Source organism: Rhamphochromis longiceps, linkage group LG22 (genome assembly GCF_057381845.1).
Source record: "Rhamphochromis longiceps isolate RC_006_pf linkage group LG22, R_longiceps_female_GT1.1, whole genome shotgun sequence".
NCBI lineage: Eukaryota > Metazoa > Chordata > Actinopteri > Cichliformes > Cichlidae > Rhamphochromis > Rhamphochromis longiceps.
The window spans coordinates 790,878-818,170 of record NC_140577.1 but is presented as its reverse complement, the minus strand read 5'-3'; the positions used below and the strand labels follow the sequence as shown (position 1 = coordinate 818,170).

Below are 27,293 nucleotides of genomic sequence, written 5' to 3'. Positions count from 1 at the left end.
ACAATAACATTGAGACCAGACTTCTGTAAGAAGCTGACAAGAATAATGGTGTGAAAAGCAAAATCTTTCCGTCAGTGCTGCGGTCCTAATTACACGTGATGATTTAACCAAGCTGAGGTTCAGAGCAGAGAGGCAGCCACCCCGAGAAGATGGCCCACACTGTTCTTCTGCTTCTCCAAACTCCAACCTGCTCAGTGTTTCTAACTCACAGTGTGGGGGTTCAGTGAGTCACCAGATGATTCCTTTTATGAGGTGCTCTTCTGCAGAGCCTCTCCTCCTGCGGGTAAACTCCAGCTCCACCATCTCGCTCTGCTCTGAAGCCTCAGAGAGCTCAGCACACGTGCTCATGAGGCAGGTTTCCCCCAGCTGCAGCCGCTGGCAGGCCCCAGCAGCTGCAGCTGGTGCCACTGCAGTGCACTGACCACAGGAGAAGGTCTTACTTGCAGATACAGCCAGGTACCATCAAGGACCATCACAGCATGAATGAGCAACCAGCAGTGAGTGAGCTGGAAGTGCTGAGTTTGCTGGCTAGCAGCAAACTGAACTTTCAAAATAAGAGCAGTGAGGGCTGCCCCCCCCCCCCCCCGCATTCCCACATAGCAGATAAAACAAATGAAACGGAGATAAGGTCGGCTGGTGTTTTAGGAGGTCCCAGCTTTAACCCAGCCCGTCCTAAGTCTGTCCTGAACCATTTGATGAATATGACCTGAGGTTAACATTACATGCTCGCAGTAATGCACACTGTTATAAACCAAGAGCTCCTTTTGATTCACGTTACGTAAGAGCGGGACGTCAGACTTCCCCGACTGCTGACCTTGGGCTGCAGGGAGCTGCTGGTTCCATATATTACATCACATAAAACTCATCCAGCAGCTTTTTCAGACTCCACAGACATTTTGCAGACTAAGGAATTATTTCAGTTTTGCACGATTTATACTCTGCACCGAGTCGTGCTGATGAGGAATTTCATTTGTCAGAGGAAACAGGTGCTGAATGTCACCCAGACTCCCAGCGCACCGTGTTGGGAGGAGTTTCAAATTCAAATTCAAATTTTATTTGTCACGTACACAGTCATACACAGTACGATATGTAGTGAAATGCTTGGACAACTGCTCGTGACCTAAAGAAAACAAAAAAGGAAAAGGCTATGAATAAGATAGGAAATAAATATGAAAAATTAAAAAGGGTGAATTTAACTAGGAAGGAATAAAATATAAATTAAGGTTAAAAATGAAATAACTGTACAACACAAATTAGAATGAAGGGTAAATTTAACTGGGAAGAATAAGATAAAGATAAATATATAAATTAAAGTTGAAAATAAAATAACTGTACAACAAAATACACAATATAGAACTATATAAGAATGTATGAAGAAATCTAAATCTAAATAAATATATACACACTAACAGCAGCTGTACAAGTATTAACCGGAAATGAAGAATATAGTGACCAGTGTTGTGCAAAACCAAAGTCCAGAATGTCCAGTGTGTGTGTAAGAACTGTATGTGTGGGTCAGTACTGTGTGGTGGTGTGATTGAGAGACCGTATCGCCTGCGGGAAGAAGCTCCTCCTCAGTCTCTCTGTGTTGGTCTTCAGGGAGCAGAATCGCTTTCCTGACCTCAACAGAGAGAACAGTCTGTTGTTGGGATGGCTGAGGTCCTTCACCATCTTCCTGGCCTTGGTCCAGCACCGCCTGCTGTAGATTGAGTGCAGGTCAGGGAGCTCGGAGCGGATGGTGCGCTCAGCTGACCGCACAACCCTCTGTAGAGCTCGTCTGTCCTGCATGGTGCTGTTCCCGAACCAGGTTGAGATGTTTCCCGCCAGGATGCTCTCTATGGTGCACGAGTAAAAGTTCCTGAGCACCTTGGAGGGCAGTTGGAAGTCTCTCAAGCGTCTGAGGTGGTAGAGACGCTGTCGGGCCTTTTTCACCACGGTGTTGATGTGACAGGACCATGACAGGTCCTGCGTGATGTGAACTCCGAGGTATTTGAAGCTGTCCACTCTCTCCACTGGGCACTCGTTGAATCAGAATCAGAATCAGAATACTTTATTGATCCCTGGGGGAAATTATTTTTTGTTACAGTGCTCCATTTTAAACCAACATTAAGACAAGACAGACAATACGCTAACTAAGAATAGTACAATATATACATATATATACATACATACATACATACATACATACATACATACATAAGTCACTTATAAATAAATATTTGGAAAAGAAACATGTGTAGTTGTAGCAGCAAACAGTGTGTTAAGTGGATGCGTTGTACAGGGAGCCACAGGCAGGAAAGATTTCCTGTGTCGTTCAGTGGTGCATCATGGGTAATCTCAGTCTCTCACTGAACGAGCTCCTGTGACTGACCAGCATGTCATGGAGTGGGTGGGAGGTGTTATCCAACATTGTCTTTATCTTGGACAGCATCCGCCTCTCCGACACCACCTTGAGGGAGTCCAGCTCCATCCCCACAACATTGCTGGCCTTACGGATCAGTTTATTAAGTCTGTTGGCATCTGCGACCCTCAGCCTGCTCCCCCAGCATGCAACAGCATAGAGGATCGCACTGGCCACCACAGACTCATAGAAAATCCTCAGCATTTTCTGGCAGATGTTGAAGGACCTCAGTCGCCTCAAAAAATAGAGACGACTCTGGCCCTTCCTGTAAAGTGCTGTGGTGTTTGTAGCCCAGTCCAGTTTATTGTCAATGTGTACTCCAAGGTATTTATAGTCCTCCACAATGTCAACACTGACCCCCTGGATTGAAACAGGGGTCAAGTGTTTCCTGGTCTTCCTGAAGTCCACGATCAGTTCCTTGGTCTTTGCCACGTTGAGCTGCAGATGATTCTGCTCACACACGTGACAAAGGAGTCGACCACAGCCCGGTACTCTGTCTCATCATCCCTGCTGATGCATCCAACCACCGCAGAGTCATCAGAAAACTTCTGAAGATGGAGGTCTCTGTGCAGTGGCTGAAGTCTGTGGTGTAGAGGGTGAAGAGGAAGGGGGAGAGGACAGTCCCCTGTGGTGCCCCTGTGTTGCTAATCACCTTGTCAGACACACACTGTGGGAGACGTACATATTGTGGTCTTCCTGTCAGGTAATCAACAATCCAGGACACCAGAGAAGCATCCACCTGCATCGCTGCTAACTTATCACCCAGGAGGGTCGGCCTGATGGTGTTGAAAGCACTGGAAAAGTCAAAAAACATGACCCTCACAGTGCTCGCCGGCTGGTCCAGATGGGTGTAGACACGATTGAGCAGGTAGATGATGGCGTCCTCTGTTCCGAGACGAGGCTGATAAGCGAACTGAAGGGGATCCAGATGTGGTCTTACTATGGGTCGCAGCTGGTCCAGGAAGAGCCTTTCCAGGGTCTTCATGATGTGGGAGGTCAGTGCCACGGGCCTGTAATCCTGGGGGCCACTGGGACGAGGCGTCTTTGGTACAGGGACGAGGCATGATGTCTTCCACATCACCGGGACCCTCTGCAGACTCAGACTCAGCATAAACAGTTTATGAAAGACTCCACACAGCTGGGGGGGTCTGGTAGTTCCTCTCCTGCTTAGTGCTGAAGTCCACTATCAGCTCCTTTGTCTTACTGACGTTTAGAAGGAGGTTGTTCCTCTGGCACCAGTTCTCCAGATTCCTAATCTCCTTCAGGTAGGCCGTCTCGTTGTTATCAGAGATCAGGCCCACCACGACGGTGTCGTCAGCAAACTTGATGATGGTGGTGGAGCTGGTAGTGGCCACACAGTCATATGTGTACAAAGAGTACAGCAGGGGGCTCAGAACACACCCCTGGGGGGCTCCAGTGCTGAGAGTGGTGGAGGCTGAGACATGTCCGCCCATCCTTACTGCCTGTGGTCTGCCAGTTAGGAAGTTGGAGATCCACTGACACATAGATGAGCTGAGTCCCAGATGCTCCAGCTTGGTGGTGAGTGTGGAGGGAATTATGGTGTTAAATGCAGAGCTGTAGTCTATGAAGAGCATTTTAACATAATTCCCCCTTCTAGTGTCCAAGTGAGTGAGTGATGTGTGGAGGAGATGAGAGATGGCATCGTCTGTGGAACGATTTGGACGGTAAGCGAACTGTAGTGGGTCCAGTGTGTCTGGTAGTGAAGAAATGATGAAGTCTCTGACCAGGCGTTCAAAGCACTTCATCACTACTGAGGTGAGGGCTACAGGGCGATAGTCATTGAGAGAAGCAGGGTGGGGTTTCTTCGGGACAGGAACAATGATGGACTCTTTGAAGCATGTGGGGATCACCGACTGAGATAAAGAGATGTTGAATATCTCAGTGAACACAGGAGCTAGCTGGTATGCGCAGTCTCTTAGGATACGACCTGGGATGCCGTCTGGTCCTGCTGCTTTCCTGGTGTTCACTCTTTTGAAGGCTCTCCTTACTTCATGCTCGGAGATGACGAGCACGTTTCCGGTGCTGGCAGTATCTTCCTGTCTGCAGCCGTTAGCGCTGCTAACACTAGCATTGTTGGAGACCTTAGCTGCAGCCTCGAAGCGAGCATAGAAAGTGTTCAGCTCGTCTGCCAGAGTCACGGCCGCGTTCGTCATACCGGTTGTTGGTGCTTTATAGTCCGTTATTGTCCTTAGTCCCCGCCACAGGCTCCTAGAGTCACTCTGTTGGAGTTGTGACTCTAGTTTCCTCCCGTAGCGCTGCTTCGCCTCTTTCACCGCCCTCCGCACGTTATATGACGCGGCTTTGTACGGGTCCATGTCCCCCGTCATGAGTCCCGTGTTGTAGGCAGCGGTGCGGGATCTCAGAGCGTCGCGGATGGTTTTATCCACCCACGGCTTCTGGTTGGGAAACGTTGTGATAGTCTTTGTCTCCACGGTATCATCCGCTAGTTTCCCGATGAATCCCACAACCGCTTCCGTAAACACGTTGACGTCATCGTCAGAGCTGTTTCTGAACATGCCCCAGTCTGCGTCATCGAGTGCGTCCTGTAACGCGGCCACCGATTGATCCGTCCAGCGCGCGACCTTCCTCTGAACCGGAACTTGTATTTTGGCATGAGGAAGATGGCGGCGTGATCAGATTTGCCAAAAGGAGGGCGGGATTGTGCCTTGTAGCCGTCCTTGACCGTAGTGTAGCAGTGGTCCAGTGTCCTTTCACCTCTGGTGGGGCAGGTGATGTGTTGATAAAAGTTCGGCGCTGCGCGTTTGAGGTTGGCGCTATTAAAGTCCCCCGTCACAATAAGCGCAGCGTCCCGGTGTTGTGTCTGGTGCTGTGTGAGTGCCTCATGCAGCTCGCATAAGGCGGTGACCGTGTCCGCTTGTGGTGGAATATAAACGGCACTTACAATGACCGATGTAAATTCCCGAGGTAGATAAAAAGGACGACACATGATGGACAGTAGTTCCAGATTTGGTGTGCAGGAGCGTGTGAGAGGAACAACGTTCGCACTGTTGCACCAGTTGTTGTTCACCATTAAACACACGCCGCCTCCCCTTGACTTCCCCGAGTCCCGTGTCCTGTCCATGCGGTGAACCGAGAAGAACTCGGCCGGCTGGATGGCGTGGTCCGGCACCGCTGGGTTCAGCCATGTCTCAGTGAAGCAGAGGAGATTGCAGTCCCGAATGTCTCTCTGGAACTTTATCCTGGCCCTGAGGTCGTCAAGCTTGTTCTCCAGTGACTGGACGTTGGCGAGCAGGATGCTAGGCAGAGGTGTGCGGTGTGCACGAGCTCTCAGCCTGTTCCTGACGCCGGCTCGCTTCCCTCTAGGCCGCCGCCGCTTCCCTTTGTTCTCCCTCGAGATCTCACTCGGCCAGCTCGGATCCGGAGTTAAAAACTTCGAATTGTGAGTACATTGTAAACCAATAGAAACAAGAGTGTCACTGTCATACCTAATGTACCCAATGGTGATGATTTTGCCGATTTAGAAACGCTGAAAACTAACTTAAAACAAAGACAAAGAAAAAGTGGTCGGAGCAGTCGTGACGGCAGCCGACCTCACCGGCGCCATCTTATTTATTTAGTTTTAGTGCTGTTACCTGATAAATAACCTGCTGCTGTGCGGCTAATTGTTCTAACGCACCGTCCAAAAAGTCAGTGCTCCAGCTTTGATGAGTAATAAAATCAAGGATTATTTGCAGTTCCTATTGATTGTGTTGTAGAGTTCAGCAGGGATGCAACCTCATCATTCATACAAGCAGTTTTTGCTGTTAGCTAACATTCACACATTCATACTCCAATCGCAGAGCAACCTGGGGTTAGGATCTTGAGTATTTGGCATACAGATTGGAGCAGCCAGGGATCGAACCACCAACCTGCCGATTAGTAGATGACCTGCTCTGCGTTTGCTTTTTGCATGGTTGTGGTATTTATATGTATCTGTGTCTGCAGCGGACATGCACAGCTAACCGATGCTGCTCGCTGTGACACTTAATGCTCAGATTCGGCTCCTCACGGGGAAGAACCAGCCTGAAATATCTCAGCCTTAGCAAAACTGAAGGACTGGCATGCACGGCTGTGCTTCTCATGGTAAGCTCAGCTGTGATGTCACTTCCAGCCCCAACAGGAACTTCCGAGGTGACTAACATGCGGCCTCAGCCTCTCCTCTGCCCTTCTTCTCCTGCTGGCCTTTGGACCTGTTTAAGCCCACACTGATGAAACCCACTGTGAGGACTGGCAGGTGAACGGGGAAGTTTAGAAGCATGCTTGCAGTCACTGTTTCCTCATGCTGGGGTTACAGCTGCAGCTGTGGGCCTCCTTGCTGCTTCTGCTCCATCTGTGACCTGGGTTCCAGTTTGGCACCAACGCAACATTTGAGGTGTTACTTTGAGGACGTATAGGTTCTGACCCCTGGTGTGAACGTGCTGTCTCTGCATGTTTGTGCACTGCAATGCTGGGAAGCCGGGTTAGAGCAGGCGCTGCTCTAACCCGAGCTGTCCTCAGGTTTGTCCTCGGGCCGAATCCTGAAAAGCAACACTCAGCCGGATGTTTCCACTGATGCTCTGTGGCTGTCATACAGCACAGCACACACTACAGGTGATGTTATGCAATAAGTTGCTCTGCAGGTATAGAGCGGCGCATCTCCTCGTCTCTGCCGGGGTGAGTCAGCAGAGACACAGCCCTCACAGCTGCACCCCATAGGATGCTGTTGTTTTACTAATGTCATGGGAACAATCATATTTACAGAACTGTGAAAGCGATCCTCCTTCAGCACACTAGTGCGCTGTACAGCCTGTCAGAGGGGGTCTAATGGATGGATGTAATGGAGCCCAGCAGGGATCCGTGGTGCTCTCTGCCTCTACACATGAAGAGCAGTCAAGTAGTTAAGAGCTGAAGTCACCAGAACCTGCAGGCTTCCTCTTCACCTGCCTGAATTTCAACTAAAAGAAAAGTTTGAGCTAAACGGCTGCTACTTCAGCTGGACGCGAACCACACTGACGCGTCACGCATCACTGCCTTCTGTGTAAAATGCTGGAGAAACATGGAAAAACTACTCTGCATTAGAGCTGGGCGATAGAACGATAACGATATGTATTGCGAAATAACTTTTTCTCGATAGAAAAGTTAAACTATTGCGATAGACCTCATCTCTCCTGTCCTCTTAAAAAAAAAAAAGAAGAAGAAGAACAGCCAATCCAAATTAAGTAGCGCAGAGCCGAACCAATCACAGCCGCAGCGTCACGTCAGGTGACTTGTTACGTGCAGCACAAGTGCCAAGCCGCACATGTGTATTTGGGAAGCAGCCAGCCGCCGTGCCGCCCGGTAATGGAGGAAATGTGTGCCGACTAGAGAAACATCAACCGGGCGTGACCGAAGGTTACCGAGGAGAAAACAGACGATGGTTCCAACGCCGGAGAGATTGTCGAACGGAAGAGCCAGAGAAGCTCCGTAGTGTGAAGGTATTTCTGCTATTTCAAGTCTGACAAAAACAGAGTAGCTGCACTGTAAATGTGCCGAAAGCAAGTCTGGAAATACAATAAAGCGGTGCAGCTCAGTCTCTGACTGGAAGCACTGATTCGTCATTCGGCTTTTGTCAGACTAAAGTAACTGTTACAGCTGTTTGAAAAGCTCAGCTATACAACAAGGAGAGGTTGAGAATTTCCTTTTAGTTCTCAGTTTATTTGATATTGACAAAAGTTAGTCAGTTTTGTCTGTTCTTCTGTAAAACAAACTAAGATTTATTTTTAGAATTAATATTTTGTTTCTAAGTGGAATTGACAATTTAGTCTGTTTTGTTTGTTCTATTTTGAAACTTAAACGCTTTAGCGGCTGCCTTTTGTGTAGTTTGCAATATTTGCCTTTATTTATCTGAAAAAGTCTCATGTTCCTTAAGTACATCTACCCTGTTGAACTTATTATGGGAAATAAATATTTAAATAAAAACAAGCTGCTGATTAGTTCACATTTTACTTGTGAGCAACGGCACATTTAAATCTTACAAATATAGTTATTTGGCTTATATCGTGATAGATATCGTTATCGCCTGAAATGAAAAAAACATATCGTGATATGAAAAAATCTTATATCGCCCAGCTCTACTCTGCGTTTATTCTTTTACACAGTTTGGTGCTTAAATTATATTTTTACCAAGTCCTAAACATTATAAGAGAGACATTATAACCCCCAAACATACAATATGAAAAGGTTTAAAGCCAGACGTGTTTTCTTTCCCGTCTTTTACTCTCCCGCCTCGGCAGAGTAAAGTTTTCAAGGTGGAAAAAAAGTGTTGAAAGTTTGCTCCGTTAGTTTTATCTTTCAGAAGTAAAAGAAACATTAAGTTTGACGTCAACGACTCTTCAGATAAAGTGGCTTCTGAGACATTTTCCCTCACAGGCCGGATGCTTTTTGTGCCTGCTGTCACCTCGAGCTGATTTCGACCCTGAAACACAAATTCTCCCATCAGCTAAAAAGATTGTGAAAAGCTTCGTCCTTTCTCTCGCTCAGAAGCATCAAAGACGAACACTTGGCCAAAAAGAAGATGCCAGAAAAAAGAAAAACGTGTTATCGGCTCAGTGCAGGAGGTCTAAACAAAGCTCTGGTTGTCACCTGAACTTCCTGCCCTCGCAAACACACCGTGCTGCCGGCTGTTTCAGAGTGCTGTGAGCGCTCAGGTCTCCGTGATGATGATGTCAGACATGGCGGCTGATCCTGCTGTTTGAAGAGTGTCTGCTGCAGTTGTGAACAAATCCAGTTCTGGTGTTGTAGCTCATAGCTGTGAAACGATGGTCTGTAAGAATATGATCACAGCCAGAAGCTCCTGGGTTTGAATCCACCCTCTCTGTGTGGGCTTTGGTCCTGGATCTTCTGTAGGTCTTTGACCGCCATCATTATTTAAGTCCTTGAGGTTTCAGTTTGTTTGACCTCGCCTAGTGTTTTTCTCTCTTGTTACTTCCTGCTTTATTTTGGTACTCTGTGTCTTCTTCCCCTCGACTTTTTCGTCTCGTTGGTTTGATTCTGTCCACCTGTGCCACGTTTCTCTGGCTGTCTTCTCGGTCGGTTCATCTTCTTCGTGGTCTCCTGCTCCTGTTCCAGTATTTTGGATTCTGGTACCCTTACTCAGTTTTGGACTGCTAATGGACATTTTTCTCCAGCTTCCAATTAAAGTTGTGTTTTCAGTTTATCCACGTGCCTGCTTGTTAGATTAACCACTGATTTAAACTGACTGTAGATGTTAGCGTGAGCGTGGATAGCCGGATGAGACCGGTGACCTCTTCCTCTGAGAAAGCTGGGAAAGGCTCCAACCAACCCTGATTCTGGTGCTAAAATCAGATTCATAAGTTTGTTTGCAGCGTTATCCAAGCTGATGCTGCTTAGTGGCCTTGTACTTGTTCTCTAAATTAGGCATCAGGAAAGTTTCAGCCATATTTCCAGAAGGCCGTGGCAGAATGACACAATCCATTCTGCATCTGGAGACAGCGCAAAAGACACAGTGAGATAACAACATCATTACAAGGGCAGCTGTCCAGTTTTCCAACACACAGACTCACTGGCTGTATGCCATCACACCCCTGCCATTACAAAGTGTTGTTTTCACCACAGGGGTGCGCTGCCCTCACGACACGTGACCATGTGAAGCTAGCCTGCAGCAAACAAAATAGACGAGATCTCCACACAAGGCTGGCTTTTCTTGATTTTACTGAAGATCTTTTTAAGCCTTTCCTCGCTCAAGGCTTCTCTTTGCTGTTTCTTATTTCTAACTGAAATATACAGAAAGTGAAAATAAATTGTTAGCTGCTCTCCACGAAGGGAAAACCAATCCTGCAGGGAGACCTACCTCCGCACCTGTGCAGGTGAAGCCAAAGGGAAGATTTGCTTCACCATGTTTTCTAGTCTTTGGCTTAGAATAAAGTTGGTTTGGAAACATTCAGCGATGCTTCATCACCTGCTTTGTGTTTGTGCGGGCGCCGTGCTAGCAGTGTCCAAGCGTTGTTGTTTTTTGTTTTGTTTTTTTCCTTTTCATACCGCACCACCCCCCCTGCAATGGCTCTCCGCCCCTAGGGGACGGGCCCCACACTTTGGGAAGGTCTGAGTTAGATGATGCTACATCAGCCCTTTGCCTTTTCTCCTTCTGGTCCTTTTCCCTGTGTGGACACGATGAACGTGTAAACCTCATTGCTCCTCCCACTCTGCCGTCATTTCAATGTTTTTATTGGCTCCTCTCACTCATCGACTTCTGTTGTTTCTGTGTTTTTGGCTGAAGGAAGTTTTCAATAATCGTGTTTGTTGTTTTCATCTCGACTGAATTTTCTTTTCAGTTTTTTTTTTTGTTAGTTTTTTCTTGTGTGGAAATAAAGATGAGAAGACATTTATAGACAAAGAAGGTGAGGTGAAAGTCTTGTATTTACAAATAGCTTCTTTCCATAATCTCTAAAACAATATAACGTGTAAGTTACTTGTGTGAATGCGTTGTGTTTATGTGAAACCTGTGTCTGTTACTGGCTGCAGGTGAAAATGCTGAATTGGAGGCTTTCTGAGGAGTTTAGAAAGCCTCCAAACACACGACGTTAGACCAGTAGACTCGGGCCCAGCCTGGTTTCATTTTAACTGTAATTTAGGCCCTAAAGCTACTGGGTTACGCTCAGGAAAAGATCATGACTTATGTTCCCTTCAATTCAATTCTATCTTATTCTGTTTATATAGCACCAAATCACGGCGCCTTGTATTGTAAGGTGAGAGCCCTACAATGATACAGGGAAAATCTACAGTCAGATGAACCCTTATGATTAAGTGTCTGGCAACATTGGAAAAGGAAGAAACCTCCAGCTAAGGGGGGGGGGGGGGCTTGTTCTGCAACACCTGGGCACCAGGATCCAAGACGCCCTGGTGGTCAGTTAGAAAAAAAAATGCATGTTTGTGCATCACAAAACTTTGGTGTCAAAGCTCAACCAAAGCCGACTGATGGACTCGTGTGACACGTTCCAGTTAAACCTCCTTGGCTGCAGTTTGGTATATGCATCCTCCACCATAAGGCTCCTTAGACTAATATAACTGAGTATATAACACAGCTGAATGAGACCACAGGTTTTAGAAAACAGGCTCTGCAGCATTTGTCTCTTCACTTAATTACGATCTGTGAGGCTTTTCAGCAAAGCAGATGTGATAAAGAGGAAAACATGGGTTTTATATTAAACCTCCTCCAGATCTCCAGTGAAGCTCATATTAAATCTGAAACGCTCTAAAACTGGAGTCTGAGTTTTTCCCGTTTGGAAAGAATTAACCTGCATTAATACGAATCTGCTGAAACCAAATGCTGTTTTTCTTTTCACTGCAGGTATCATCAGAATCTCCTCGACCTCATCGAATCCATCGTTACCAAAAAAGCCGCAGGCCTGAGCCTTCCTGGCGGCTTTACTGACCTGCCTGCTAATCAGCAGCCCCGCCGGAGGCCGGGACTCTGAGGACACCAAAGACAGAAGACGTCTCGGCTGATCTGGATGCTCTTTGTTTCTGTCATTTCCTGTTTCCACACTGACGCCGATCTGCAGCCTGGACACGGTGGATGTAAAAGAAACCACGCCGCTCTTTTCTCGACACAATTCTTCGCGATGTCGCCTCGCAGGAGGTGACGTGTGGCTCCTCCTAACATGTAGCCAGGACGACCTGAAGAGCCCTCCCACAAACTTTCCTTCAAACAGGCCGATCGCTGCCGGATGAGTGAACGCTCACTCCCACAAAACACAAACTGAGACGCTGAGCGAGGGTTCATAAAGTGCTACCGGCTCATTATCAGCCACGGCGCTTCCTATTTTCATCTTTAATCTTTGTATTCTGAGTAATCATCTTTTTAATTAATGGTGACGGCGGCATGAAATCTTCCCCACCGCCCTCCTTTTCTCCCGGTGCCACCTGAAACCAATTAGCAACAGCAGATCTAGATGGGGATTAGACACGGGGGGAGCAGCCGCGATTAGACACAAACACAACGACAGAAGAAGAGAGCCTGAGAACAAAGCCGGAGGCGGGGTTAGGGAGGGGCCCGCCGTCCATTCTGGGTGATCGATAGAAGGGAGGAGTAGATATGGATACGGCCGGATTGGGGAGGCAACCCTCAGCAGACGCAACAGCCAGGTGTGAGTCAGCAGGTGGAGTCGATTGTCGGTGCCCAGAGTCGTGACTGACAGGAGCTCCGGCCGCCCGGGACTCTTTGTCATTCCCTGCACGGAGCGGCAGAGCACGAGGAGAGACTCCTGGCTCGTCTCCACAATCAGGGTCAATTAAGAGAATTTGATTATATGCCTTAATCTTGGCAGTCAGGTGGAAAAAGCAGACAGAAGAGAAAGAGGAGGCAGAGCAGGTGCCACCGATACACACCATTATCTCCGTCCATCTCTAATTGAGTTTGTTGCTGCCCTCGCCGGGTGCTCGCCTCATCTCCTCTACAAAAGAAATCTGTCTTCAAGAGTTTTTCTCGAGAGAAAAACAGAACAGAGAAATAAAGGCAAGGCCCTCTGTCTCCTGCCGTAAATGCTCTTTCTTTACCTTCTGCAAACACTTTCACTCGGATCTCCCTTCAGAGACATTCCCCATCTCCCTCACCTTTTCCAAGTCCCTTTTCATCCCACCTTCCAGACTCACAGTCCCAGTATGGACATGTCCAGTCTCCCTGCAGTTTTCACAATCTCCATATCAAGAGTGAGATAAAAGTATTATAGAGGAGAGGGCAGAAAGCAGCGAGAGGCTGAATCTGCAGAGGACGGAGCACAGACTTTATTTCCTCCCATCGACCGTCCCCGAAGCTTCAGTTCCTCTTCTTAAACTCCCTCCTCTCCCCTGGAGCTTTTCCAAGCTCTCCTCTGTGGATCGTACTCTCTGCAGTGACCGTCCGACCCGGACTTTTCCCAGACTTAACCGACCTCCGTCATCCGAAGCAATCCTTTGATATCGGCTCCTCGTGTCCTCATCTTCATTCCGTGAGTACTTCAGTTTTCCTGCCTCCTCTCCCTCTCTCCTTCCTGTCCCTCCCAGTTTTGTTCCAAGATGATGTGATGGATGATACAGGCAGTCGCAGTATCACACAAAGGTTTGCTAGGCTGAGGTTTGTTGAGACTGAAACAGGTTCTGGCTTCTTCTCCTGAATTCGGGGGCTGTTGCTTGGATTGAACATGTTGGACTCATTCATGTGACAAGAGGAACATGCTAACACTGCTAACACATAAGAACTGTAATTTTCACTTCACTGCACCAACAATATTCAATATTCACACCATTCACGACTGCACCTGTCAGGGTGAGCTGCTCGCACCATTGATCGACATCTCTATGTAATATGGTGTTAGCATCAGCAAGAAGCTGTGTTATCTTTTCCCCAAGAATCCAGAAACCCATTAATGACAAAGCGGTGGTGATGTCCATCGTTTATGTACAGGCTGTGGTTAAATGCTGAGATGTTGTTGTGCTACATTTTGTTGAAGACTCTTATTTTGAAGGGAACAGTTGACGGTGATATTCCCGGTGGCTCATCAGTGGATATAAACTTCCTGGACATTTGTTCAGTGAAGATCTTGTTTCTTTCCACTTTGATCCTTCTGCTGGTGCAGGTGAGAGTGCCGTGTCGGCTGCTGTGCTGCATGCAGAGACAAAGCATTTAGCTCATGCGTGACCCTGTGGGCGGCGTGCAGGTTTGTGACTTCCTGCCGTCGTCTGAACCGCTGCTGCACACGACTGCGACGCAGCACACATTTTTACTCTTGGTGCTTTGAATCGATCAGGTCGCCTGATATTTGCTGTGCTGCTTTAGTTATAGGCAAAACTTTAGAGGGATAAAAGTTTAATGATGGCAAACATATGATGTGAGTAGTAGCTGCGCTTTTTTGCCCCTTTTATTGAACAGATTCGGCACCAAAGACAACAGATCTGGTGTCAGATACAGCATGAATGGTAGAGACAGGTAGGGGCTGGTTGCAAAGTGGCTTGCAGCATCGCTGTGACATTTACTAACTGGTTATCAGCTGATTTGAGCCGGCATTAACCTCCTAAGACCCGAACTCTTCCACAGCAGTATTTTTAATTTCACTTTGATATTTGGGCTGATTGGGACCTGATGAAGGTAAAAACAAAAATTACCAATTTTCTTTTTACCTGATTTTTGTTTCTAAGGAAGACTAAGCCACATATGAGGACATTCGTTTAAAATGTTGATAGAACAGTAGCAGGATAACGTCCTCGTAAGTGGATATCAGGTCATTGTAAAATTGAGTATTTTGGTCTAAATAACCCAAAATGTGACGTCCACATATGTGGACGCAGGTCCTAGGAGGTTAAGAATAGTTGCCTGGATTTTACATCCAGTATCACTTATGCTTCCTGCTAATATGAGCTGAGACTCACTCTTGTTTTTGGAAATCTCCGCTAACAGAAAGCCCCCAAAGTCCGCTATGGTGGGCTCCTGCAGGGCAGCGTGTTCTCCTCCGTGCACAGCTAGGTGTGAGCTATGCAGAGTTTGATGAAAAGTACAGCGAGTAAAAGAAATGCAGCTCTTCTCATAAGTGGATGAAATTGCTGGAGCGCTTTGAAAGGTCTTTGCTGTCGTGTGAACTACCAGCAGCTTCAAAGGTTATGGATGAAACGGAGAAAACACGAGAGCAAAGCTGGATTTACTCAGACGCAGAGTTTGGACGCCTCTCAGCATACATGTCACTGCATTGTTGAACACACACACATCCTGTGCTAACACCATTATCTCTGCTCCTTGAAGGTGTACGCAGAAATCCACCAATAAAGGACATTTCAGAGATGAGCGTCGTCTCGAGTCTGGCAGTAATCTGGTGACTGTCCAACAGAGATGCTAATGGCCAATTCTGCATCATTTTAATGTTAAAATGATCGTTTGTTAATCACAGCTGTGTGTTCCTGTTAGATGAGCCAAAACTTTCTATTTCCTCCCTCCGACTCTAAAGTCCAAGGACGAAGTGAAATTACAGGTGAAACCCCTTTGCTGGAAAATAGGCCATAATTATTACTGTGGAGCTTTGGCTACATATTTAAACGCCACACCTCATCCAGACACAGATCCACTTCCTCTGGGGGATTAACTTATACCATCCTGTGTGTCTTCCCTCCTCTGCTCCTCCTCTCCCTCTCTGTCCATCTTTTCTAAATCTCTGTGCTGGATATAGCCTGCATCCTAAATGTGCCTCCTCCTCCTCTTCCTCTCCTCTGCATGTGTTGGACTGCGTCATCGTAGGCGTTCGGCGGTCAGGCTCCGTGCGCCCTGCATTCAATCCTTCTTTTTACGTGCGATAATAGTACACAAGACTCAGGAGTCATGGTCCCACGTAGGAAGAGCAGATCAATGAGTCTTTATTCAGCAGGTGAACCCCTGTGTGTGTGTGTGTGTGTGTGTGTGTGTGTGTGTGTGTGTGTGTGTGTGTGTGTCTCTGTGTGCGTGTGTGTGTCTCTGTGTGTGTGTGTGTGTGTGTGTGTGTGTGTGTGTGTCTCTGTGTGCGTCTCTGTGTGTGTGTCTGTGTGTGTGTGTGTGTGTGTGTGTGTGTGTGTGTCTCTGTGTGTGTGTGTGTGTGTGTGTCTCTGTGTGCGTGTGTGTGTCTCTGTGTGCGTCTCTGTGTGTGTGTGTGTGTGTGTGTGTCTCTGTGTGTGTGTGTGTGTGTGTCTCTGTGTGCGTGTGTGTGTCTCTGTGTGCGTCTCTGTGTGTGTGTGTGTCTGTGTGTGTGTGTGTGTGTGTGTCTCTGTGTGTGTGTGTGTGTGTGTGTGTGTGTGTGTGTGTGTGTGTGTCTCTGTGTGCGTGTGTGTGTCTCTGTGTGTGTGTGTGTGTCTCTGTGTGTGTGTGTGTGTCTCTGTGTGCGTGTGTGTGTCTCTGTGTGTGTGTGTGTGTGTGTGTCTGTGTGTGTGTGTGTGTGTGTGTGTGTCTCTGTGTGTGTGTGTGTGTGTGTGTGTGTGTGTGTCTCTGTGTGTGTGTGTGTGCGTGTGTGTGTCTCTGTGTGTGTGTGTGTGTGTGTGTGTCTCTGTGTGTGTGTGTGTGTGTGTGTGTGTGTCTCTGTGTGTGTCTCTGTGTGTGTGTGTGTGTGTATGAGGCGCAGTGACGGGCTGAGACTGTGATTTGAATTTTTGATCTGAAATAATGGAGGAGAGGTGCGTTCTGAGATGAGCTCCTGCACGACTTGATTGGCTGATTATGGAGGACTGCGCTTCCCGAACGCTCTCACAGCTTCTTCGTGTTTATCAGATTCTATTGGACAGTTAACTGCGGGTGCTTTAGTTCAGAGGCGTGATAATAACCTGGAGGTGTTGTAATGATGCAGTAAAGTCTTAATCTGTGGGTCGTCTGTGGGTCCGGTGTGCTGTTTAAATGTGGAGGCGGCCCCTGGAAAACACGTGTGCGTGGAGCACGTGTTGGTGATGGAGCCTTTCCAGATGTGCCAGCTGCCAGGTCCACTGATGCTTTCAGAATAAACATTATTCTGAAATTGTTCCAGTTTTGGTGATCCTCTGCCTCTCGAAGATGCTTTCTATCAATCATATGACCCCTATGAGCGAGCACTTTGGCGACAGTTGGAAGGAAAAACTCCCACTCAGGCAGAACCGGGCTCAGGGAGGGGCGGAGCCATCTGCTGCGACCGATAACAAGTAGGATTCAGTGCAGAGAGGTCTATTAACACGTAGTGAGTGAAGAAGAAACACCCAGTGCATCATGGGAGTCATAGGAGCAACAAGCGAGCTCATGACCTCATTAGCTGCAAAATGAGACCTGCTGCTGCCATCGAAGAAATGTCAGGTTAAACACCTGATATGTTCTTTTTTTGTGAATAAAATTGAGTTCATGACTGATATTTTATTCACGCGGAGTATTTCAGGTAAATCATGATCATCCTCTTAGTCCCACGTGAGTGAAATACCATCCAAGATCTCCCTCGTTCTTTTACACGCCACATTTTCTTTGTTCCCACCTGAAGAAAAACACCAACAATAAAACAGAGATGATGTTTTTCCTTTCGGCCGGCTCATGGCGGTGATCACTGGGTCGTTGGTTACGTTACACCGTGGCCCAGAATAAAACTCGCGTTAAATCTGCGCTGCAGAAAATGCCGCGGTCCTGGGCTGCTTCGATTTTACGATCACTGGTGTTACCATGGTCACAGTTTCCCTTTGGTGTTTATTTCCTGGGTTGTTGTGATATTTCATCTTCATTGTTCATCTCCCCGTGTTGTGTCTCTGTGCTGTCAGGGTTGCATGTGTCGGTCTCAGGTTGTGTTTCCTGTTTTAGTTTGAAGGTCCTTCGTCTCGTGTGGTGTTCTTCTTTGCTTCCCTTGGTTGGTCAGCAGATTCTGTTCAGCTGTGTGACCAGATGTCTCCACTCTGTCCTGTGTTTCCTCACAGAGTCCCAGGTGACTTCCTTGTTTCTGCATTTGGGTCCTGACAGAAAAACAGCTTGTTTTTTTAAATATATTTCAGTACTTTAAATGTGAATCACTTTCTAATATGATTATGAAGATGAGATTATAAATAGGTCTGAAGTGAAAACGACTTCCTGCTAATATCTCCTGATACTGTAATCCAATTACTTTTTTCAGGTAACGAGTAAAGTAAGGGATTACTATTGCAAAAATGGTAATTAGATTACCGTTACTTTCCCGTAGGAGCGCTGCGTTACTGCTGATAGGTTTGTAGCTTGAACCCATCCGCTGGAACGTTGAAGGCAATATAATTACACTGCAAAGCAAGACACAAGTAGGCAAGCTTCTTCAGGCACCGTTCCTTCGCTTGACCCCAGTTGCTCTCGTCCGTTCTCCCGTACCACTGTTCTTTTATTGAGGTTACATGAATATGCATAAGTTCATTAACATATGACGTCTACATACACACAAAGAGTACCTTGCCTGTGTGTGTGTGTGTGTGTGTGTGTGTGTGTGTGTGGTGCTGATCAAAGGGTCAAACATCCTTGGTCAGGAAGAGGGTAGCCTCCCCCTCACCCTAGATGGTTCATCCTAGATAACTCTAAAAAAAAAAAATAAAAATAAAATAAATAAAATAAATAAAAATAAAACTCTAAGCATATATAAGTAAATATTTCTAAGCATAAATGACAATCAACAATACAAATCTAACATTTCCCCCCTTTTTGACCTTTATGCCTGAAAAGTTCCCAGGTATGAATACCTCATGTCTGACAGTTTCAATGCAAACATTTTTATACTCAGCATATGTCAAATCACCCTAAATTACTGAAAAGGTACACAGTTCAACAAATGTATTAGCAGTTATCCCATTCATTGAGCTCATCTCATGGCAAACTGCATCTTACGAGCAAACAAAGAAATTGTTAATTTAATAGTGAAAATAAGAAGATAACATTTTCAAAAACATCTCAGCTTGGTGGTGCTTCCTCCGGGTGTGCAAATCACATGTCTCTCCCTGCAGAGTGGTTTAAGCTCTGCAGGGCGTCATGAATGTCTCTTCCAGTTGTTTCCATCACTGTCCATAGGACCAGAGTCCAAATGTATGTAGAATAAACATTCAAACATACCAGTTAGTTTTGTTGTTCGTCAACATGGGTCTCAGCTATTTCCAAGCTGCAGATCTCTCAGCACTCCAGTTTTATGGCCTCTTACCAGCCCCCATCACCTGACTTCAGACCTTCGTCTTGTGAGGGGGATATTTATGACTCTGCCATTGTCCACGCTCTGCAGAAAAAGCTCTCTGTGGAAAGGGTGCTGGGTTCCGTCATCTTACTGCTGTTATGATCCCAGCAGCCTTCAGAGTGTCATCGTATGCACAGTATAGTGGCACAGCGTTAGGTGATGTTCATAGGAAACTGCTGTTATCACCACCATAGCTTCTGGTTCCTGTGCTTTTCACAGAATCATGATGTCATCCTCGAACTGCTTCTACGCTGTCGATGGAGCCCTCATCCCTCGAGTTTTCATATCCCAACGCTGCTGAAGATTTAAGGCAGGGCATGTCGTACACCTTAATTGTCTTTCTCAGCGTCAATATTGAATCTTTCATTTTATTTAAAATCTTGCTGTGGGAAGTCTCCTCTTGATCTCCTGGAAGCTCAGTAGCACAGCTCTCTGTGTGATGTCTGCTGTGCTGAAGATGATCTCTGATCCTCCTGAAGCCTCTCTCCTGGCCTCAGCTCCCATCCTGTGGACGATCCTCTCAGGCACTCCTTCTCATAATGCATAGTCCTGATTTTGGGCCTGCTGGATCTGTCTCTCTTAGGTGAGAGTTGTCATGTGTCCATCTCCTCTGCCTTCCTCCTGGTTCAGCTGTTTCCGGCACCAGCTGGGGTCCTATAAGGATGAGCGTCGTAGTCAAGGTAACCAAGAGGGTCCTGGTCGCACACAGGTCCGTCACGCCTCGCACTTGGTTGCCCTAGAGTTGATCAGAGGCTGGAGGTTGAAGTGCGAGCTTACCCTACGGGGGCTCAATCAGCACTCCCCCCTCACCACTGAAACAACCAAGTGTGAGATTTCTCTATTGTGCTGTCTTGAGGGTGCCGGGGTTTCCTGGGACCTCGACCTCTTGCAGTGGCTCTGATAAATCCAGGAGGGTCTCTCGCTATTTTGCAGGCAGTTAAAATGGTCCTTGCTGTGGCTCCAAGGTCTGATCTCATGATGGGCCCCAACCAGCTTGACCTTTGACCTCAACCACTGCCTGGTCCTGTCAGCTATGCGCTTCTCACTGGGCCTCTGAAGATTTCTCAGGAGATTACTGCTGCACCTGTGTTTCCTTGCTAGGAAGACAAACTATTTGGAGAGTATGTCAACAATCATCAAACCACATTCTTTAGTTCAGTGAACTTCACTTATAGGCCATCAAAGCCTCATCTGAACATGGGTGCACCACTTGCATAGGTTTAATATTTGTAAATAAAACGGCTAATCACACAAATCACTGCAACAATAATAAAAAACATTGTTTAATGTTAATCCTTGGACCCCTCCTCTTGACGCATGGACACACCCATGCGTCAACTCACCAAACCTGGATTCCAGTCTTAAAGAAAAAGATTAGCTAGATCATATCCCAGGCAACATCAGGGCATCTCCTCCCCTGGAGCAGCACCACCCTGGACCTATAATCCTGCAATGAAAATGTTAGTGTGTTTTGCATATTAAGTTTGCTTAACACCTGGCTCTCCCAGGAGCCTGCATACACACCATCATGGCCTGGAAAACAAGATCTGGAAGTAAAATCAAACTTCATACCTGTAAACAATTGTATCATAAGAACAAGAAGCATTCAACATCAGCAAGACACGTGTCATGTGCAGGTTTTCTCAAATCAGTAAACTACAATTATTTTCATAAGTCGCCTCAGACATGGATCATCCCATGTACTCAGGCAACATTAATGTAATCGGTGACTGCTCTTAAGCAAAGTCACTCCACTCATATATTATTTATGGGCTCAAAAGTGGCCAGCTAATGAGCCCATAATAATATTAACTATTCCATAACACCGCATCTCTTATTTGTTTGTCTCATGTCACTTGTCCGCTTCTGCTGAATCTTGTACATGCAGTCTCAAAAAACAAACATTAGCAACACACATTGATTATCCTGGTGGGCAGGCGTCGGCCATCCACATTCCAGAGGTGCCATAAAAACACCATAAAGTTAGCCATCCCTAGCTGTGGAAAGAAGTAACACCAGTTCTCAACACAGGAAATTTCACACATGTTATTCACATTATCAAAGTAACCTTCACATTTTCCCATCAACACAATGCAACAGCATCACCACTCATAACCTGTAAACACAGTTTTCCTCACACATAAACCCAGAAATCCTGTAGTAGGAAAAAACATCAACCAGTTGTCCTGGTATAAATCGCATCATCAATTCACATGAAGAACTGGCATGCTGTAAGAAAAGAAAATGCAAATATTAGCGCTTGCGCAGGCGTATGCATACTTTGTCACAGTTATCTCTGTGAGCAACTCAAGCCTATGAATAACACACCTGATAAATGCACAGACACAGAAAATGGCATTTAAAAGGTTAAATCATCATGCAACCTCGAGTGTTGCTGTCATCTTTCTGCTCCTGTAAAAGGAAACACATGGGTTCATCTGCACCTTTGTCAGGTGGGGGTTAGCTTCACACAATCATGTTCAGTCAGTCAGTCAGTTATTTTAAAATTCTTACTCATTCACTCAGTGGTTCCTTCTTTTGCTAATTGTGGAAATTATCATCGCATTCGTTTCCACGCTCAGCAAAACGACGTTATTTCAAAAAGAAAAATAATTTAGACTGGATTTCCTCGTTGAATCCTTTTTGGGGGGGACTCTCATTTCCTAATTGTCCCAAATAAGTGGCTTTCTCCTGAACCCATTTTAAATGTGGAGAAACTCACTTGCAACAATTTTCTTGACGACGTGTAACGCTTTTAATTCCCGACTTGCAGATCTGCTCAAAGAAAAGAAATTCACAAGCAAAAATCAGTGCTTGTTCAAAAATGAAAAATAAAAAATAACAGAGATTATCAAACCAAACTCTCAGTGCACTGTGAAAGTATCAAAATAAAAAGGCCTTGTTAAGTCATGACACAAACTCCTCATCATCTTCACAACAGGAGAAGAATCATCAGCTAGATTCACTCCAAACCAACCATCAACTGCACAACACACAACATAAGCCTAATGTCATATTAGCTATGAGTTTAATCACCCGGTCTGTGCTCTTCACTCGTTTAGGCCACAGATCTATTTTATTCAATTTTTCCTTTTTCCCTTCATCATAAAACATGTGACATGCTGTCATGCACTTCACAAAAGACGTTTGTTCTGACGTATTCAGAGTTGTGTATCTAAATACAGGATTCACTCGCACATCAAAACAGGAAACTCAGTGTTTTAGAGTCTCCACTCAACACACAACAAACTCCAACACATCTCATTCACTCGTGCTAGAATTCAGTCACCTTTCATTAATCTAAGACCGATCAACTAATTTGAATCAGCTATTAACCCACTAGGATGACAGGACGACAGAAATGCATGTTCAAAATGTTATCACTAAAAGAGAATTTCCCTCATACAGTAAATTTAGTAGTAAACTTGTGCTGCATCAATCAAGCAGGAAGCTTCTCCCAATTTACTATATTAACAACTAAATTTATTGTCTGATCACTGGTTGGTCAAACCAGGATCTTTTTTCCCCACAAAAGTTAAACTGTTGTCCTGCAACCTGGAGAGTCAATTTTTTTTTATTGGATAAATTCAGTATTTGAGAACAAGTGTCTGCTAAATTGACACTATTTTAACACTGATGAAAGATAACAAGCTAATTTTCATTACATGTGTTTGTGTTATTAGGCAGGTCTAATGCATGTCTGTGGAGCTGCATCTCCAGCAGAGCATGTTCTTAAAGCTGCCTTTCCTACACACTTCTCTGCTATTATTTAATCATTTCTTAACTAATGTGCTGTGAGTCCACTGGTCTTTGCATCACACGAGGTGACTTGGACAAGATGATAAACAGACTCACACGCTTAAGATGTTGTCTAATCTTCATAAGCTCTCTTGTGTTTGTGTTAGTAGGGTTAATGCATGTTTTGTGTGATTCTGTATATGTTTGTATATGTTTCAGACTCCTTCACAATTTTCCAACTTAAGCAGTCAGTTTTCTTTTTCCCCAGGTTTGCTAACCCAAATTTTGATTTCCCACATTTAATAACAAAATTTGTGTTCTCACCACTCTCACTATTGTCCTCTGCCACTTCAATAGTCCAATAGCAGGCAGTTTCTCCTTCAGCTTTGTCCTGTCCCTCCTCTGATGCGGTTGACTTTGTGCTAGTGTCTGAAGTGCTGCCGCTGCCTTCTTGGGCGACTTCTTAGCAGCTGCTGCCGGTTTCTTGGCTTTGGCCGCGGCGGGCTTCTTGGCTTTGCTCTCAGTAGCCTTGTTCATCTTGAAGGATCCGGAGGTCCTGGTGCCCTTGGTCTGCACCAGAGTGCCCTTCGCCACCAGGCTCTTGATGGCGGTCTTGACACGGGCCTTGTTCTTGTCCACATCGTAGCCTCCGGCAGCCAGAGCCTTCTTGAGAGCGGCCACGGACAGGCCGTTGCGCTCCTTGGAAGCGGCCACGGCTTTCACAATCAGCTCGCCCACGCTGAGGCCGACCTTCTTGGGCTTGGAAGTCATCGTCTTCTTCTTCTTGGCCTGAACCTCGGTGCAGGGCGTGTTTATGATGGAGCCTTTCCCACCACAGCGCTGGCACGTTGAACGCATCATGAAGGGTCCATTTCTTTCATGTCGCTAGCCAGCATGTTAGCCGCATGTGGCTTGCCCGAGTCACTCAGTCCTTTTTGAGCATTTCAACATGCTGCCACCGCCATCTTGCTCGCCCCTCCGTGGAATTCATCCAATCAGACAGGAAGATGGGTTTGCTTTCTTCTGCTGCTGCTGTTTGTCCACATTGCTGCTGCTTTGCTGGGACTTTTTGTGCTCAGGACTTGCTGCTGTCTCTTTATCATGTTATTGCTTTGGAGCTGCATTCCTTATCTTCAGGGAGGAGTGAGCTCGCTTGTGAGGTTGAGAAACACATGGCACTGTAAATAAGTCAGCCAGAAACTTGGCCTGCATGTTTCCAATGATGTTAAACTATAACTTTCTTCCGACCGCTACATGTGGAAAATTGATTCAGGTCTGCTTTTCACCTGAAAGTGACAAACTAAGACATTTCATTATTATCATCACTGCTTAATCAACACACATCTCTCTCTCTCTCTCTCTCTCTGTCTGTGTTTGTGTGAACAATCCTTTCTTAAAAGCATAAAATGACATTGTAGTTGTTTTTCGGCTGATCAACACGAAACCTTTTTCCCATGATTATTTTTCTTCGTCTACAATGTAATTTTTGTCTCTTTTTCACTCTTTTTTTTTTTTTTTCGTTACAATAGCTGGTGACCTGCAGAATCACCGCTCTCACTCACAATCAAAGGCAATTACTTTTGCACAGTGCACAAAAACACTGTGATGTCAGACACATTCACACTCACTTTGTCATCTGCATAAATAAATCATATGGCTGGAGATATGTGCCATGGTGATCCATAGGCATGATCACACGTTTATTTAATTATTTCCAACCCAACAAAACAAATAAACAAAAACATAATGCTGATGCTATGAACACTCCACACACAAGAGTCAAGATTCAGGAAAACTGCTCATGGAAACGCTGCACACTCCAGTTATCACAGTTAACATAGTGCTGTTTCCCTCTCTTAGAGTAGTTCTCAGACAGCTCTCGATCTGATAATGTGTAGTTTGCTCATCAGCTCAGAAAAAAAACTGCAACGCAACATCACACAGTAGTTGCTCTGCCCACAGCGGCAAAGTCTTACACTTTCATATTCAACACAGCTCCTCCATCATGTACTTTTAGATGTTTCATACAGGGTTCAGCATATTAGTTGTTTTCACAGGTGTGCTCTACATCTCAACAATGGTTCATAATAAGACGACAGTCTTCCACACAGGTCAAGTGCCTCTATGCACTTCATTAGTTTAAATATTTACCTATATCACTTCACCTCACATGTCATTGTACTGAATTTAAGCAACCACAAGCTTAATGTAGATTACTTTTAACAACTATCCACCTCAATTAAATCTATGGTCTGGCACACAGGCTGCTGTCGATCAGGGCAAGCTAAAGAATAAACATTGTGTCAGCAAGGGGTGGGGGGAAAGCCATTCACCAGAGCATATCTTAAGTGCTGCTGATGTGGGCTGGCCTTCTCCACAGCTCTCCAAGGCTGGTGTGTTTTCTGAAAACTTCTAACATTTGAATCTCTTCCATTTATAAGCCTGCGATTAACCGCACGGCTCAGGTCCGCGTGACCGCGCTCGCGTGAACCCGCGCAGCTGTGGAGCCGTCGCTCTCTCTCTTTTTTACATAAATACTTTGTGCTGCCAGGAGCAAAGTCCAGCACAAACGTCTGTCTCCCTCCGACTCACTCTTGGTTGCTTAGAAACCCATGATAACAACAACAGTCGGTGTCACAGACCACATGTTCTGCCCCGCACACACTCACACAACAACAACAACGACGACGACGACGACGACGACGACGACGACAACAACACAAAATAGGCCTACCGTCCAGCACACTCTGGACCCCGCGGAACTTCTCAACGCCCCACAAAGTGGCGGAGAACTCACCTCTCGCCACACAAAGTAGCGAGGAACCTCTTGCTCCACAAAGTAGCAAGGAACCCGGGTATCGCTCCACAAAGTAGCGAACTTCTCAACGCCTCACACAGTGGCGGAGACTGCACAACCACACGGTTATAGAGTCGGGCTCTTCTCAACGCCTCACACAGTGGCGGAGACTGCACAACGACACGGTTATAGAGTCGGCCTCTTTAAACTTACTTGGCGTTGCTTAGAGTGTAATATCAGCCCGAATCCCGCCGACCGTCATTCATCGAGGAGAAAAGACAGACCGCGAATCCACAGGAACTTCCTGGCTGACGTCAGTCTTTCAGCGTGCCTCTCCTCCCCTCGGTGAATGCGATTCCAGGGCTCCGGCATCGAAGGACCAATTAATGATAGGTTTGTAGCTTGAACCCATCCGCTGGAACGTTGAAGGCAATATAATTACACTGCAAAGCAAGACACAAGTAGGCAAGCTTCTTCATGTTACTCGTGCACGGGAGAGAACCGGACAGGCACCGTTCCTTCGCTTGACCCCAGTTGCTCTCGTCCGTTCTCCCGTACCACTGTTCTTTTATTGAGGTTACATGAATATGCATAAGTTCATTAACATATGACGTCTACATACACACAAAGAGTACCTTGCCTGTGTGTGTGTGTGTGTGTGTGTGTGTGTGTGTGTGTGTGTGTGTGTGTGTGTGTGTGTGGTGCTGATCAAAGGGTCAAACATCCTTGGTCAGGAAGAGGGTAGCCTCCCCCTCACCCTAGATGGTTCATCCTAGATAACACGGTGAGGAAGTCCTGCAGTTCATCTAAACAAAGAGCACTTAGACTAGAACAGACGCAACTACGTTAATCCTACCATAAAACAATAAGACACGGTATGACCTCTCATGCTCCCAAAGTGCTGTCTAATACACACAAAGTTTGCAGACTATCAAGGATCAAAACCTCTACCAATCTACAACTAATTACAAAACTCTAAGCATATATAAGTAAATATTTCTAAGCATAAATGACAATCAACAATACAAATCTAACAACTGCGTTACTAAAACCGTGATTTTTTTTTTGCGAGAATGTCTCATGACAGTGACGTAAGCGAGTGCGCCGTTCGTGACAACAGCTGTGTGCAGATCAACAATGGATCATATATGGAGTGCGGGAGAGAGTATGAGCGTGCAGCGTTTAAAGCGTGGAAGTACTGACCTTACTTTGAGTTTGATTCCATAAAAAGTGACAAAAACATTAGTGTCCGCTGTGCGTGGGAAGAAAACTTCTTTTTACAGCGAAAAAACCCTAAACTTCCAAGGAAGCACTGAGTGCGCTATGACGGGAATGTGACGTTCACAGAGACACTGCCGTATTCTTCCACTGACCGCGGCACACCTGCACCAGGGTAAACCTCCGCCTGCCCCACTCCTGCTTTACAGGTGAAAATAGAGCAACAGGACCGCTGAGTCTTTGACTTTATTTATTTTCTGCTGTGTTTTACTTGCATCTAAAAAATAATTTCCCCCAGGGATCAATAAAGTATTCTGATTCTGATCTATTTGAAAGACTGAGTGTAAACACACAAAATATTTTATTTTATGAGCTGGAATGTGCAGAAAATAGGTTTAAATGTTAAACTAATTTATTCCAGTCAGAGAATGTTGCAGATAATTAAATTTTTGCTTGATGCATAAAGTTAAAA

The 27,293-nt window shown here is 45.9% G+C and overlaps 2 protein-coding genes across 3 annotated transcripts in view; one reads left to right on the top strand and one right to left on the bottom strand.

Moving 5' to 3' along the window:
- The window catches only part of LOC146643012 (glutamate receptor ionotropic, kainate 5-like), a 220,118-nt gene that overhangs the window by 9,756 nt on the left and 183,069 nt on the right, over positions 1-27,293 (top strand). Inside the window, exon 2 of the mRNA XM_085395464.1 lies at positions 11,748-13,386. The gene's annotated coding sequence lies outside the window, so the exon portion shown is untranslated. The remainder of the gene's footprint in view (positions 1-11,747; positions 13,387-27,293) is intronic.
- On the bottom strand, positions 18,453-25,479 carry LOC146643013 (histone H1-like). 2 transcript variants are annotated; one of them, XM_085395507.1, is made up of 3 exons: positions 23,131-25,479; positions 20,562-20,601; positions 18,453-19,587 (listed from the first exon to the last, which is right to left on the bottom strand). In XM_085395507.1, coding segments are annotated over exons 1-3 (579 nt in total). In that variant the 5' UTR covers positions 23,668-25,479; the 3' UTR covers positions 18,453-19,585. The 2 variants fall into 2 exon arrangements, with proteins under 2 accessions (XP_085251633.1, XP_085251632.1); XM_085395506.1 differs by having other exon boundaries at positions 18,457-20,601.